The sequence below is a fragment of the Helicoverpa armigera genome, chromosome 21, assembly GCF_030705265.1.
Source record: "Helicoverpa armigera isolate CAAS_96S chromosome 21, ASM3070526v1, whole genome shotgun sequence".
Lineage (NCBI taxonomy): Eukaryota > Metazoa > Arthropoda > Insecta > Lepidoptera > Noctuidae > Helicoverpa > Helicoverpa armigera.
The window spans coordinates 1,801,482-1,814,129 of NC_087140.1; the positions used below are offsets into that span (position 1 = coordinate 1,801,482).

At 38.6% G+C, this 12,648-nt stretch overlaps 1 protein-coding gene across 4 annotated transcripts in view; it reads right to left on the reverse strand.

Moving 5' to 3' along the window:
* LOC110375912 (cGMP-specific 3',5'-cyclic phosphodiesterase) overlaps positions 1 to 12,648 on the reverse strand; it is a 122,480-nt gene continuing 109,832 nt past the window's right edge. For 3 of the 4 annotated variants that reach the window (XM_064040048.1, XM_064040049.1, XM_064040050.1), the window contains 15 exons: positions 11,967 to 12,093; positions 11,507 to 11,625; positions 10,385 to 10,650; positions 9,771 to 9,947; positions 9,163 to 9,339; positions 8,694 to 8,819; positions 8,327 to 8,444; positions 7,298 to 7,389; positions 6,693 to 7,016; positions 6,183 to 6,336; positions 5,584 to 5,743; positions 4,553 to 4,773; positions 3,903 to 4,083; positions 3,297 to 3,464; positions 1 to 2,906 (listed from right to left, as the gene is read on the reverse strand). In XM_064040048.1, coding sequence (XP_063896118.1) covers positions 3,314 to 3,464; positions 3,903 to 4,083; positions 4,553 to 4,773; positions 5,584 to 5,743; positions 6,183 to 6,336; positions 6,693 to 7,016; positions 7,298 to 7,389; positions 8,327 to 8,444; positions 8,694 to 8,819; positions 9,163 to 9,339; positions 9,771 to 9,947; positions 10,385 to 10,650; positions 11,507 to 11,625; positions 11,967 to 12,093 — 2,393 coding nt within the window. In that variant the 3' untranslated portion in view covers positions 1 to 2,906; positions 3,297 to 3,313. Of the gene's footprint in view, positions 2,907 to 3,296; positions 3,475 to 3,902; positions 4,084 to 4,552; positions 4,774 to 5,583; positions 5,744 to 6,182; positions 6,337 to 6,692; positions 7,017 to 7,297; positions 7,390 to 8,326; positions 8,445 to 8,693; positions 8,820 to 9,162; positions 9,340 to 9,770; positions 9,948 to 10,384; positions 10,651 to 11,506; positions 11,626 to 11,966; positions 12,094 to 12,648 lie in introns of all 4 variants that reach the window. The other variant, XR_010277516.1, reaches the window with a different exon arrangement.

Sequence of the window (12,648 nt, forward strand, 5' to 3'; positions counted from 1 at the left end):
TATTGTTCACAATATTTTTATTCGTCGAAACACATTCAGTAGGTATTTTACAAATTGATCGAATCATAACGAAGAAATATTTATTGTTCTGAGTAATGTAGTAGAATATTGTCATTTAATAGAAAACATAAAACTATCAACATTAAGAAAACGCGGACAAATTACCCTTTTTGGAAACAATCAAATTTTAAAACATTTTGCATGTCATACAAAATGCTTTACTCAACAAATAAAATTATGTACTTAATGTAAAATCAATGCTTTTCTTATGTTATAATTAGTTGAATTTATCAATAAATACATAAATAAATATGATCTCACATTCTTGAACAAATAATACTGAGCAAATAAATCTATTAAAAATAAAACATTTAATATAAACTCTCAAATGACCAAAGTAATTAATTTAATTTAAATAATAATTTGTTATTACTTAGGTAACTTTTGTACAAAACCTGTCAGGCATATTACCCATCTTTGGAAACAATATACGAAACAATTTAATTGTTTTACATGATTAACTACTTCATAAATTCTAAATGGAGTTCAAAAAATGTCTATTATTATGAAAATAAAAGAAATGTTTCATATCAAGTTAGTAAAGAACAGTCGTAATACTATTAATTATATTAAGTATAGTCTATTTCACAACATCTGGACTATGTGGCTTCACATTTGCAAAATTAAAATAAGCTCCGAAATTACTAACCTTTCTTGTACAATACTTAACTTGTATATAACTAACTGCAGAAAGAATCAAAGGATCGTTTAAAGTTATCAATGAAATGGGATAAACATACTAAAATATGAAGAATATATTATGTACATTGTACGGTCAGAAACATAATCCCATTATTGCAATAAACATTGCAGAATACATAAACACAAAAATTTCGAAAAGTGACTGTTACTACTGATTGTCAAGGACTTACTTTAATTTTGCCAATGTTAAAGCAGATATCTAAACTATTATAACAACAGTAAAAATTGCACAATATTTGACATCGATATATTGTATTAAAGGCTTTCTTATTATTTTCCTTCCTATAAAAAGTCTATACAAGACATTTTAAAGAAAAAACTCTACTTTTGTTTACTTTTTTCCACATTATAGTAAAAATTATATTCGTTAAAATATTCGGACTACTTCATTGGTAAAATACAAAGTATGAAGTTTTGTTACAATATTTTTTTAATACTAAAACTGTTAATCCCAAAAAGATTTAAAATCTTGTGGCTCTTGCACGCAAATTCCACGGTCATTGCTGCAATAGCACAGAACATGCCAACAGAGTGCTAAATAATTCATCGATGGACATTTAAGTTCTTACGAACATCATCAAGAATTAATTCTTGTTCCAAAATCATTAAATATTAAAAATATTGCTGACTTAAAAGTACTGGTAATAAAAATAATCTCAATTACGATTAAGACTGTATCGAATCGTTCGATATTGCACAAAATAAGCTTCATAAGCGAATTGGACGTGACTGTTCGTTCGACAGTAACATTTATAAATATCTACATAACATAACACACGACTAGCATCATAATACTTTTAGCTCCGATAAATAAAAAAATAATTTAATTGAACTTTCATAATGTATAAATACGAAAACCTTACACACTTAGTAGTTACATAGTACACATTTTTTCACAGGCCAAGAAACGATCATTCTATTTTAAAATTTAAACAGTCGATAGATCTTAATAATACGTTAGAAAAATATTATAAATAGCTGTTTTATTGTACCTATAGTACGGAAGAATCATATAAATCTAAGCGAAGGAAGCAACTCGCTCAAAAGGACTAGTTTTAGGAAATACAATCTTGTGTTGTAGTCTTCTATAGTTCTCGCAAAACATAATGGCGGCCTGTAGCTAAATTCCGAGCGTACTTCCACAACCAGCTTATACCTTAAAATGGTTTCTGCGCAGCGTCTTGCGCAATGTTCTGTGAGGACAAAATGTTTGGCGAGAACTATACAAGACACGACATAAAATAATCTAGTAAAAGTGCAACACAACTCTAAATATTGCATACTAAAGTTACAAAAGGTTTCTTAACTGCAAAACAAAGGAATCTATAAAACCTGTTGTTTTTAAAATAGAACATCGCGAAGTAATACTAGATCACAGTCTATGTAAATAATACATTTAATTAGATAAACATTTACCTAGAGTTTGCTTTACAGGAAACATTGTTATCGTCAAAAAGACGCAGAGATTAAAATACTAAAAATTACTTTTAGTTTTTTTTTGTTCTCTAAAATTTTTTTGTTTGGCTGAACACAATTACCCAAGGTATAAGTTTTTGTGGACAATGTACTCTTGTATTTTTTAAAAATGTTTTATTTTTCTCTGTGTATAATTATGTTCAGCCAAACTGCAGACAAGTTCCATGTAATCTACTTAATACGATGTATCTAACAATAGAAATGTACAACGGTAACCACTATTAGTAAAACGACGTTTGACTCAACCGAGTCCAAGTAGAGAGTACAACCCTATGCTGTTACGTCACTTTGTAGAATTCATACATCGACCACCTTTTATCGATAGTTTGAAAATGTTTCTTCTAACAGCTCTTTCAAACCCGTCGATTTTCCGCACGATTTTTTTACGTACGACACATTCCTAGCGATAAAATTGCCACGCATCTTCCTACGAAAAACCGTACGGAAAATCGTAAAGTGTGAAAGCACTATGAAGAATTTTTATTTTACCCAATTCTGTCACATACCAATTACTTCACAATTCTCTGGAAAACATAAATGACTATCTGCTCATATATTCTACAAAGCGACATAGCAGTAATGTTACATCCCACTGTGTCTAATCAATCGATTTGGACGGCTTCACTCTGTCCAGTTTCTCAGGTTTCTCTGTACTATTCTGGCTGCCCCTGGAAACAAACATGAATTTTCATTAAAATACATGCTGCCAACAAAAAACACGCTGCTTTACAGTGTTCAGTAAAAACGAATATACAGTCTAATCACCGCTTTGTTGGGATATTGTAACTTAGATGTTATTGGCATCGTTGATAAACCATTTTGGGAAAAAAAGTATCTTTTTCACCATGTTAAGTTTTTTCTTTTGCCAATTGTAATACCATAAAGTTTTAACTTAACGAGCCTAATTTTAATAAACATTTCTCATCATGAGTAGTCCCAATGAACTTCAAAATTCTGAAATAGCAAATCTCTATGCAGCAACTCGGGTACTTTCTGTGTATTAGAAAGTCCATATATGTCTTGAAGTGGTAAGACAAGAGGCTGATAATGCAGCTCACCAGTTAAAGCTCAACCGTCACAACAACTGGCACAGCCTCGCCTTGTGCTTGGCTTTAGGCTCGTCCGTCAGCAGCGGCGTGTGCGGCTGCGTGTGGCTGGGCGGGGCCGGCGGGCGGCGCGGCGGCAGCGTCTCGGGCTCCCGACTGCTTGCCGCCGCGTACATTGATCTGGAACATGCTTTAGTTTTACTTTGATTTTACAACTGTTTCTTTTGGGTTTGTTTACGTTACGTTTGTTTATTTTAGAGGTACATAGAATTATTATGAGCTGACGACAGCACGGTGAACTGCAGGGTTGTATAGACGCACATACACGAATCGCTCGAGCAGTTGCAACTGATTAACTGATTCGGGCGGTCAACAGCTTGAAACTATCGCCCCTGACTGCTTCAAGCGGTCCGTGTATTGCCAGCATATGCATATATGTAATCTTAAACGACAGAAAACAAGATGATAACATGCAATTTAAAATAATGAAAAGCTCAACATTCTTAGCAAGTTGAAAACAGCGCAAAAATAAGAAACAGCTATCCAACTGCCTGCCAAACTACCTCCACCATCAAAGCCAAAGGCTATAACCAAAAAGCTTTAGGTATGAACTCTTACCTAGTAAGTTTACTCCTGGCGGGCCGGTTGGTGAAGTTGCTGCTCTTCCCTCTCCTCAGGGAGTGGAAGGAAGTCTTCAGCGGCTTGACCAGCGCCATGCTGCTGCTGCTCTCGGGGATCGGCTTCGTGCAGTTCAGCGTCTGGACTGTTAGCTCCACGTCTTTTATTGGCTCGTTTAGTGCTGTGAAGATGTGTGAAATTATGAGAAAAAATTACATTGTCTCCGTATGACTCGGCCTCTACAGAGCGTTACTAGGCTTATGCATAAAAAACTATGTATGTTTACTTTTCACTTGGCTCAATTTTACGACCAGCCGCCGAGTGACGTCAACCCTCCTTCTTAATGCAATTTGTTGGCGGTTCTTCCTCCACGTGAACTAAAGTTACCTTACGGCACCTTTAGTACGATATACCGGGACCTGTACTTAGTCTGTTTTTTATTATAACACCGTTTTCGTTATCTTCGTCATCATTATATCAATACTCAATATTTTTATTGCTTACCACATGTATTATCATTGACATATTCGTCATCATTTTCGTCACATAATATTATTGGTCATTGTCATGTTGGTCATAATTATGTCCACCATCATATAAAATAAATAATGTTCATCGTCATAGAAACTGATGTCATCACAAGTACTCACCAGTGAATTCCTCAATCGGCTTATCAATAGTATCATGGTCTATCCACGTGAGGCCCATCTCCACCTTCTCCGCGAGGTCCTGCCAGCGCTGGCGGTTGTCCAGGGTACCGGCATACAGCGGCTGGATCCAGGGGAATGTGTCAGCTAAGACCTTGTATAGTGGGAGGCAGATCATGTCGATGAAGCCCACTTGCATTTGTGGAAGCTCGTCTTTCTTTTCCCTGGAAAAGATATTATGGAACTCTAGGTATTATGGAAGTTTATCTTGATAAACTCAGAAATTGAAAGTCCGATATCGACCCTTAAGGAATGGGCCAACCATCAAACCTATTTCATATGTACGAACCACTATGTATGTACCAGAAATATCCTCGTTGGTCTAGCTGTCGCAAGTGCGGCTGCTGAGCACGAGGTCTCGGGTTCGATTCCCGAGTCGGGCCGAAATCGCTTTGTCTGTTTTAGAAGACTTTCACAAAGCAGCCCGGAGCCTGGAAGCTGGTGATTGATACACCCGTGCATCGGAGAGCACGTAAATGTCGGTCCTGCGCCTGATCTCTTACCGGTCATATCGGATTGCCGTCCCGGGTTATGAGAGTGAAGGAATAGGGAGTGCACCTGTGTCTGCGCAAATGCTTGTGCACTATAATATGTCCTGCGTAGTTGGCTAATCTCCTTACATGAGAACAGCCGCTGTAGCCGATAATCGGCTAGAAGGACATCACCAGAAACATTTCAGTCACCTGATCCTGATATATCCTATAGACAATGTTCACCAGGGATAATGTGTATGATAGCGTCCTAACAGTGAAAGAATGATTGAAATCGGTTCAGTAGACCCGGAGCCTATTCGATGCAAACAATCGTATATTTCCTCTTTCTATATTAATTACTAGCTTCCGCCAGCGGCTTCGCCAGCGTGGTGTGTTGATAAAAAGTATCCTATATTCATTGCGTGAAAGCGTAGCAACAAACGGACTTTCGCATTTATAACATTAGTAGGATGTTATAGAGTATTCAGAGATCTAAGTTACCTATCCATCATAGCGATAGGCTGCTGGTTGAGCTGCAGTTTCTCCAGGTCTCCCTGGTCGAAAAACTCATCGGCCACCAGCTTGGCGACCTTGTGCTGCACCTCCCACGGCTTGGCGATCGCTGACACGTCACATGCCGTCATCATCATGCCGCATAGCACTGGAAATTTAGAAGGTAGAATAATAAATAACCTTGAAAATTATTATATGAAAGGTAATGTATCTAATGCTACCATCATCTGACCAGCCCTTTTCTTACAGCTGCTGCGTATAAGTGCTAGTGCTTGAAATGGTTTGAATGCTTTTCTGATTTGCACAGCAGAACTCAGTAAATAAGAAACTAAGTTATAAAGTCAAGTCAAGTTATAAAACTATTGGCAAAAATGTATAAACTACAGCCGGTACGGTACCCACAATTTACAGTGCCATTATTTTAAAATACGTCACAGCTGCTTATAATGCTTTTCCGTTGCTTAACCTCCCTGGTGAAGTTTTAACCATTCGCAACAACATTGGTAACAGTAGCCGTTTATAGATTTATGGTTTACATATACCATAATGAGTTCAAAACTTCAATTGGATAATTTATTAAGTCTCACATTCTTTCTTCTCCTGGCTCTGCCAGTCGAACTCGCCGTTCTCCACCAGCTCGTGGAACTTGGCTCTCTTCTTGAAGTACATGGCGAGGTCGGTGGACAGGATCGCCGTCTCCACCACGCGCATCACGTCCTTGTAGTCACACGGGGATAGCGCCTGGGAATGTTGCAGTAACGTTGATTAAGTTTAATGTTTGGGTATATGGATCTTTTCCTGGGATAATAACTGAACGGATTTTGATGAGACAGCAGTAAAATACAAAATTTATATCAAATTAACGGAAGTAGTTCTCTCAGGATTAAATCACGAGGTACAGCTAGATTAAAAATATTTTTGAAGAATATCGAAATATCCAATTAATAATTTCAAAACAAATTGTGGTATTTGCCAAAACACGGTGTTATTGCTTCGTAAACTGAGAAGATACTTGAATCTCCAGACAAAATTATTATGGAAGCAGATGGATCCACTACTAGTGTAACACAAGAATAAGAAAATTTTCAATTACTAACCTGAAATATATTATTGCTCTCACTATTCAGAATCATGACACACTGATCGAAATGATGATGTTCCATCGTCGAAGTCGAGTACAATATCGCTAGTGGACTTTCAGTTTTTGTCTGAAACGCGTTGTTTGTCCCCCTATGGTCCAGGTCATGGCATAGACAGGCTACAAGTAAGCCTAGTATTTCCAGGTCAGACATGAACCGCTCCATTTTGCCAGTTTTCAGCATGGCAAACATGGTTTGAGCGACGTTGAGTGCGTGTCTCCAGTTGTGGTATTTGACCGGCCGGTAATTTTTTTTGACGCTTAATATCCAGCGGCAGAGGACCTGAAAAGTGGTAAAATTGTTTTAAATTGGACCAAACCAAGATTGTAATAAATCGTCGTGGGGCCGCAACCTTCAAGTGTTTTGAAGAGATTCATTTGAATACAAGTTAATAACTAAATACAGTAAGTTCTCCACTCAGAGGGATTACTTAGCGACTTGTGTCAGATAACTTTAGCTCTCTGAATCGTAGTAGTGTTTCCTTCGTAATGCCATTTGTAGCCAACTTTAAAGAGACGAAATACTTGCAGAGAACCATAACATAGGGTTAAAATGAAACTCACGTCATAGGGAATGTGGAACTTCTCAACGAGGTTGCATTGTAGGAACATGCGCAGTGTCGCTCTGCACGTGTCCTCGTCTGATAGATCGAAGTCTGAAACAGAATAATTACAATTGTTAGACCAATGTATGTAGTATGCCAACTGGCTCCAAGTATTATTCTAAGTTTTCTAGCCTCTCTTGCCATTCCTTTATAACGCCTGACCTGGTGATGAGCTAATTTTGATGCTGTTTTAGTTTGAATGTTTATTCGTCTGAGGTTTACTTTTCTATTCATGTTAGAGAGAATCCAAAATAAGTTCGCAAGATTTCTCTACTTAAAGCTTTATCGGGTGTACCCAGGTTATCCGTTACTATACCCGACACTTTTTGTGTTAGGCATGGTAGGATATTGTAAACTGGAGACGAGGCGAGAAGTGGCGCTGGCCTCATATCTATTTAAGGTGTTACGTGGTAAAATATGTAATCCTGATATCTTGGGCGAAATTCGGTTTTGTGTACCGGATGAATACGTGGGGCGACGGCTGCTGCCGCCGCTGCTGGAGGTGCCTCCAACCTGCTGCAGCGAGCGCCGCTGACGCGCGCCCTGAGCACGCTTAATGCCATAGCCAACCGGCTGGATTTATTTACGTGCTCGCTGAATGACTTCACTGTAGTCGCGCACTAGGGTGGTATGCTACGAATCTAGTTAAGTTTGTATATGTTGATTTGTGATGTATGTGTTTGTATTGATTTGTTATGTATGTGTTTTTTTAGTTTAGTTTAGAATAAATTAATAAGAACCCATCTGCCGCATTAGGCAAGTCCTGTAAGGGTAGATATAAGGTTGTGTAAATAAATAAATAAATAAATAAAATTTTTGTATTCGATGAAGAGGGTCCGCTTTTATCCAAAAGTTATGATATCCGATATGAATAGCTTAACTTCGTACACGTTTCAAAAGTTTTTGACCTAAACACAACACGTCGTCAGAAATATAATCGTGAACCGTTTCTAAAAGAAAACAGAAATGTTCTTGTATCTGTCCTCACCGTGAAACTGGAAGCTGTACAGGTTGTATATCTCAGCGGAGGGGATGTTGTCGCTGCACAGCTTGCTCGTGTCCTCCGTGGAGGCTGTCGCGTGGTATGACAGGCACTCCAGCGCCACCTGCAGACATTAGATAAAATATAAAAATAGAATTAACATAAATATACACAGAGAAATGAAGATGGTGATAATTAACAAAAATGATAACCATTCCAAAAAAACAGTGTTCTGATGAGAATTTGGTATCGTAATTTTTTGTTAAGTTTTTACAAAAGTATTAAGATGCAATACATTGCATCACTTAAACATTGACTTGGAAGATAGTAGGGGAAGAGATGGAAATAAACATAAGAAGAACGAATTATTTACCTTCTGCTTAGCCATAAGTTTGCAAGCGTTTTCATACATCTGCGTGTTGTGTATACCGAGACCACAGAATATTGCGAACGCTTCGAATATCGAGATATCGCCGTCCGTGAACTGGCAACCGTTCTCCTGGAAAGTATGATAAGAATAGTAAGTATTTAAGCTGAAGATTTATTTTGTTACTTTTACAAGGTGGCACCAGTTTAGAGTTTGATAAAGTTTAAAGTTGGGTTGTATACGGTCAGACCATTCAATAGCAACATCCTGAGTTCACCGACAATATAAACGTTACTTTCTTGAAACAACTGTTTACTATAAATTGACACGTTTTCTCAAAGCATTAACAGTTGTTTTAAGAAAAACGGACATTTATTTGTCAGTGAACTTGGTCCTAAATCCTTCCAGTTGATGAAGATTTGTCTCAGTCTGAGGTAACGTCGGATAAATTCAGCACTATATTACTTATAATTACCTTATTAATAAGCTGAGCTACGCCAATAACGTCTTTGTTAGCGTTGACGATGGGCATGCAGAGCATGGTGCGCACGTTGGCGGCGTCGTCCAGCGTCACGTCGCGCACCACCATGTTGTTCTCGCGCCGCCACTCCGACACGTCCGATATGTTCAGCGCTTTGTTTGATTGGGCCACCTGGAAGATTAAACAGAGGAATAGTTAACAAATACTTTTGCCCTGTTCGTATGTTATTTGATGTTGGAGCAACTTTTTTCGCTTCAATTCCTCTTTGTCAGCCGTCATACTAACATCCTTTCTTATTCATGACTTCGCTAATACAATCAATCAATATTTTCTTGAGCTACCTCAGCGTCTTCGTCCAGCCACGTTATACTTAACACACTCTTATTATTTATCGTGTTGACTGTATTTCTTGATTAACTATATATATATAGCTTTGGTAAATCGTTCACAATATGATCTCTGTATCATTTGTACATGAATCACAAGGTGGATTTTAGTCAGTAATCGTCTACACTTTCTCTCACTTCCAAGCACCCATAGCATTAGGTGTCATTTGATGATTTCCCACAACGAAAGGATCCTAATAAACAAGTCCAACTGACCGCTAGCGCGATGCTGGCGAGGGTAGACCGGCAGTCGTGGCGGTGCGTGAGCGTGGTGCGCGACTGCTGCGCGCCCAGCTCGAACAGCGTGTGGAAGCGCGTCGGCGCGGGTGGCGGCAGTGCCGGGAGGGACGACTTCTGGCCGCCCGGCCGTTGGACTATGCGCTCTAAGTGGCTCTGGAAGTCAAAAGTCAAAAAAATATATATAAAACACCTCAACCACTTCATTGTAAAATGTGATCTTCAAAAGTGCTGGCTGTAGTGCTAAGCTTAGACCATTTACTTTGTTCGGGACGATGGTTTATAACCAGTCCTAAAACTGGTATCTTTTTGAGACCACGTTTTAAAATAAGGTGAAATAGATCTAAAGTCAAGTTCGTTGCACAGATCCAGGAAAAGAAAATAAGAAGCATATAATCTGTTAGTAAGAAGATATTGGACTAAGTAAATCGTGGTCACACCCAAAAGACGACGAAATACTTTTTTTATTTGAAACAAAGGTAAATAAAGCTCATGGTTATGTATCTGGCGTGCAGTTCTTCTCTAAAATTATACCTATAGTTTTTCAATTTAATGTTTATTAAATGTTCGTTTATCAAATTCTGTTAACCTACCGATTCACAATGATCCGTATCCGATATAAAAACAGCACACTTCTCGCACTTGAGCAGCTCCCTAGCCTCCTTCATGATCTTAGTAACCAGACACTCCAGATTGCTCTGCTCCTCAAATATACTCCTGGCCAGCGCCAACAGGATCTGGTTTCTCTTGTACTCCAGGACCGAGGACTCGAAGAGCTGAGCGTTTTGGATGCCGATGCCGCAGAAAGTGAGGTACCGCCGGAATACTTCCACATCTCGGGGGGAGAATTCTTTGGATCCTGAAAGGTATAAAAGGATATTTTATAAAGTGGTTGTCTAAAGGGCTGTGAAAATCGTGGTTGTAAAACTTGTGTGGATAGATATTGATATTTAAGAAATTTGAATTTGTTATTCATTAAAATAACCAGTCACTCTTCGAACTTATTGCGGTTCTTTAGCCACTAAATTATATACCTACATAAAAGTCTTCTTTCTAAAACCTTAGGTGTTAGTAACTAAGGCCATTCATATCCCTCAACTTGCTCCAACTTATAAATTTTCAAACTCATAAAATGAACACTACAATATGAAACTCCAAGAAAATAAAACTCGGCTTTAGAATGCACCGCGGCTCGCGTCGCTAGTTTATCATAAATTTAGTTATAACAGTCAGGAGCCAACAATGGCTTAGTATCGGAAACTTGGTGAAAACTCTACGCCTCGGAATCTGCACCAAATTCAATTATGATTAACTGGAGGAATAATAGATTAAGATATATACGGCGGGACGGCTTCCCGGAATTTCATTTAGAGTTTGCTTGTTGTAATGTTGGCACAAATCTTAGATAGAGGGATCCTTTACTGATATTGCAAATGGGATTGTAAGTCTGATACGCTTCACGGTAAAATCTATTATGCTGACATTCGATATTGAAATCTGTTAGAATTACAGGATTTTAGGTGCATAAAGTTTCTGCGGACTAAATATAGCTTGATTAAGGTTTAGGTTCTTATAGTATTTATGGCAAATTAACCGCGTTCTGATTAAAGTTTCACTGCTTACTGTTTTCATGCTTCAGCTCATGATCATCATCAGCTCAGTCTTGCAGCCCGTGCGAGCGTCGATCTCGCTGTTGAACCTGTACATGTACGTACCATCAGTCTTGTTGATAATCTGCGCGACGCCGACCACGTCGCCCTCGTAGTTGCAGATGGGCATGCAGAGGATCAGCTCAGTCTTGTAGCCCGTGCGAGCGTCGATCTCGCTGTTGAACCTGTAGGTGCAGAAGGTATTAGTGGATGTCAACAAATTGATGAAGAATTGGTTGTACCTATAGTTGTAACCGTTGTAACATCTCAGAATGTTGTGATGGACAAACAAGTTTTGGCAAATTGAACAGATTTTTTGTGTCCACAACAGTAGTTTTGGTTTTTGTAGCAGAAAAAGAGATAGCCTTTATCAACCACATCCACTATGAGTGGTCAGAGGCCTTCAAGCGGATGTGAGGAAACTCCGACGCTACGACTTGTTCGGCGATTAAACCTGCAGTTTACTTGATTAGAAGTTAAAGTAATGAGATCATCTATTTGGCACCAAATGCGAATCATCACATACCTAGGGTCTGCATAAGCGTTCTTGATGTTGATGGGATGTTTGGTCTGCGCGGCCAGACCTGCCACTCCTACGCCGAAGGAGATCTTTATCTCCTGCGAGCGCGCCGTCCGGAGGGCGTCGTTTAGTTCTGCAAAATTAAAAGTTTAATTCGTTAAGTACAGACATGTAACGTTAAGAGATCAAAGACGGCCAATAGTTTCGATCTTATCATTATGGATACGAATGGCAGTAGATTTGGATGATAAATGGTATTTGGCCGGTTATCACATCATCTGGAAAGTTTGATTAAATTCAAAATAAACTGTCAGTCAACTATAAGCCCACCTTAGTCTGCTGCCTGGCCTGCCTAAGACCATATCATATATTCAATCCCTGTCTAAGCACTGTTTGAAGGGAGTGCACTATTCACAGTGATTTATCTTCTATGTCCTTCTTCAACAGTTTACCATGCTATCATATGGAGAGGATTTTTTTAAGAAGTGTAACTTGTTATATTTCTAAACTTATCTACTAAACGAGGTTCTAGCGTTTGTTTCCATATAGAACCTTCGTGTTTATTTTTAGACTTGGAATTCCTAAAAGGGTACACAATTAAGACTGGTAGCCAGCCGACACAGTTCCAAGCAAAGCGGAGACAACACCATTAGTCTCAGGTTTCACCAGTTTGGCAGACTATTAGCCT